The following is a 3,384-nucleotide window of genomic DNA, read 5'->3' on the forward strand; positions in this document are numbered from 1 at the left end:
AAGACCCTGTCATGCTTAAACATGACAGAAATTAGTACTCCTGGGCCCTCACATCTTTGCATTTGATCGGAATCAAGATAGAATTGGCTGGGGAGTGGTTCTCAGGACCAGGGCACCTATGAAAGGGGATACAAGCATGGTAGAGCCCACCCTGAGGGTCTAATGGTCAGGTCCATTCTTCACAGCCTGACCGGAACCACAGTGAGCTCTGAAGAGAGGTGGACATGGGGTGTGAGCAGGGACAGAGGCTCCATGGTCCTCAGAGAGGCTGGGAACAGGTTCAGGGCTGTATGCACCTCTGCCTCCTGGTTAGTCCCGGACTCGGTGCCTCAGTTTCCTAATGAGAGTTAAGGCAAATCACTTCTATATGTTACACTATAATTTCCAAAGCACATTTGAGCTCATTATCCCCATGTCAAGGGCTAAAGCCCCTGCATGGTCTGCAGTGGGAAATGCACTCACCCTGAAAGCCCATCACCAGGAGGCAGAGGAGCAGGGCCAGGAAGAGCATCTTGGAGTGTCCAGGGAGCCTGCTGCTCCTAGACCTAAGGGCAAGGGGAGTGTGGTTGGGCAGGTCGTTCCTGCCATGGCTCTGTATAAACGGGTTGCACATCCCAAGATTTAAATAAGCACAGGTTTCCTTGAAGTCAAGGCCTGACGACCTTAACCAGAGCCCCTCTCCAGGAGTCTCCCAGGGCAGGCATTGGACAAGAGACAGAGCACAGTTTACTACAAGGAGAGCTAGCACCAGAATTCCATGTAGGGAGAAAATCTTCTGGGTAAACCCCCAGATTGAGTTTTGTACACAGCAGGTGTCTGAGAGTCTAGGGGTCAGATCTCATTACTCCTGAGGAGGGTGGGATTTCCTAGTAGGAGGACAAATTAGATTTGCAGGACACAATCTAATTATGAAGAAAGGGGGAAGGTTGGAGTCAGAGATGGAAACTAATGGAAGAGAGGAGGAAGGGTCAGGGCAAGGAAAGATGTGACCCTTCCCCCAAGTCTGAAATAAAGCTGTTCAGAGATTTAAAGTCTTTGAGAAAGTTGCATTTTGTAAAAGAAACTGCAGAAGGGGCTGATTTTAAATTCCTTTTGCCGTATAAGGCTAATTTTATGGTTCCAGAGGGTAGAAGGTGAACACCTTTTCATGGGGGGATAGTAATTTACTCAGACTACCAAACCCCCTAATTGTCTGCCAACTGCCTTCCTTAAAGAAGAATCCAAAGTCTCACGGCTGGGAGAAGGGAGAACAGGGAGCAGCCAGCAGCTTTACAAAGCAAGAGAGCTGAAGGGCTCTGAGTCAGGGCCCTCTGGTCTGGGTGTTTCCTGGGCTGGAGGATTCTTCTCCTGCTGCTCTAATGTGGACCTCACAGTGTGGAGCTATTTGTTAGGGGCTCCTCTGATGTTGTGACCCAGAAGAAAGGAATTGCTATTTAATCAGAATCTATGAGAGACTGATAAAACAAATTAAATGTTTTTGACATTTTCTAAATTTCTCTACCCATTAGGAGAAGTATCAACAATTTGATGACACCTCCACTAATGAGGATTTGCCTATAGTCTTAGGTTGGGTTTCTAACGACAAGGATTCCCATGTGAGCACCATAGTTACAAGCTGCAGGAAACCCTGAGACTGAAGGCAGAAAGTGAGGCAGGGAAGAGATGATGGACAGTGAAAGGCCTGTCAGCCAGCAGCTACCCATGAGGACCACAAGAGCTGAAGCCCACATGGAAACATAAGAGAATGCCTCCGGGCTATTCCACCTGAGAGGTGAGGGAGTTGGGGTATTTATACACCTCACCTGTTCTCACTGATTGAGGGCTGTTCTAGGTGATGCTCATTTCAGGCCCTGAGATCTGCCACATGTGCAGGCAGAGCTGCTTCCCCAGCTTCAGAGACAGCAGGGAGGCACAGACATGGCCATGAGGGGTCAGCAGAAGTACAGTGAATGAAAAAGGCTGCGGGAAAAGTCAAAGAGGGCAACGTCCATAAAGAAAAGGTGTGATTGTTAAATCTGGATCATCTGCATGTGCTAGTTCCCTCTGGAATAAGATGCTGGCTGTTCAATTGTAAGCAAATGCTACAGAATTCAGGCAGGCCCTCCAAGCAGAGCATCAGCAGCCCTGAACCTGGGCTTCCCAGACATGTCTGAAGACCACATGATTGGCAATTACACCTTCTGTGGAAGATGCACTCTGGATTCTTGAGGAGATCCAAATAATCTTTCTCTTGTAGTATTTGCATCTTTGACTACCATGCCCCCAAGCCTTTTAAAAGCTGTTGTTTAGACTCTCATTCCCTATATTTAGAAAAATAATCCTACTTGGAATTTCAAGAGTGGCTTATTCTTTGAGATATTAATTCCAACTGACACCATAACTCAGACTCCTCAGGTGTAATAATCTCTTCTTAATGAAATCAGGAGAGACATTGCCATGTCTGTGCTACTGGGGATGAGGAGAAGGAAAGACTGTTAAGGTATACAGGAGACGTCATAGACCCTTCTACCAAAACTTTCCAATGACCTTCAAAGTTTGACTGCAATTTGAGAATTGCTCTCAGCAGATGAGGGCACCAGGAGGAGCAGCAGGGGCAGCCCAGCCTCACACATCTGCTTCGCTGTGTGGTTTATGTTATCACTTGCAACACAGTAGGAGGGTAACTGTAATGCTGTTGATAGTAATAAGTGGCCAAATCATCACGCTGCAGGCTGCTGATGGTGAGAGTGAAATCTGTCCCAGATTGACTGCCTCTGAACCAGGATGGGACCCCCGTCTGCAGTTTGGTTGCAGCATGAATTAGGAGAGTAGGGGCTTTCCCTGGTTTCTGCTGATACCAGACTAATTTATTGCCAGTGCTGTGACTCGCCCGGCAGGTGATGGTGACTCTGTCTCCTACAGATGCAGACAGGGAGGATGGAGACTGGGTCATCTGGATATCATGTCTGGTACCTGAGGTTGGAAACATAAAAACAAACATCTACACAATCAACCATTTATAAGAAGCCCTCCCTGAAGAGCCAGGCTGTACTGAGCACACTGGCTGAGTAAATTCCTAGTGTTCTCCTTCCTTACCTGGCAGCCAGAGCACCAGAAGCCCCAGGAGCTGAGCAGGGGCCCTCATGTCCGTGCTGTGTCCTGACTGGGACTGACTCCTGCACAGGGTGTGACCAGCCTATTAAGAAGTATTCAGGGCAGGGGGCTGTGCTCTGGGAACATGCAAATCAGCAGGGTTGGAGCAGGCTGGGCATAGCTGCAGGGCTGGCTCATCTCAGTAACTCAGCATAGGAACAATGTCCCTAGGGTCCCAGGTCAAAGCAGGGCAGTACAGGTATCTCTGTAAATAACGTTTTCTTCCCGGGGACCACTTTGTAACAGAGCACA

General features: G+C 48.3%; 1 gene segment (V, D, J or C); it reads right to left on the minus strand.

Moving 5' to 3' along the window:
• Window positions 1-1,516: 1,516 nt before the first annotated feature.
• On the minus strand, window positions 1,517-3,124 carry LOC100447833 (immunoglobulin kappa variable 1-39-like). The segment is given in 3 exon segments: window positions 1,517-1,575; window positions 2,665-2,952; window positions 3,076-3,124. Coding segments are annotated over 3 exon segments (396 nt in total).
• Between the last annotated feature and the right edge of the window lie 260 nt (window positions 3,125-3,384).

The sequence above is a fragment of the Pongo abelii genome, chromosome 23, assembly GCF_028885655.2.
Source record: "Pongo abelii isolate AG06213 chromosome 23, NHGRI_mPonAbe1-v2.0_pri, whole genome shotgun sequence".
Lineage (NCBI taxonomy): Eukaryota > Metazoa > Chordata > Mammalia > Primates > Hominidae > Pongo > Pongo abelii.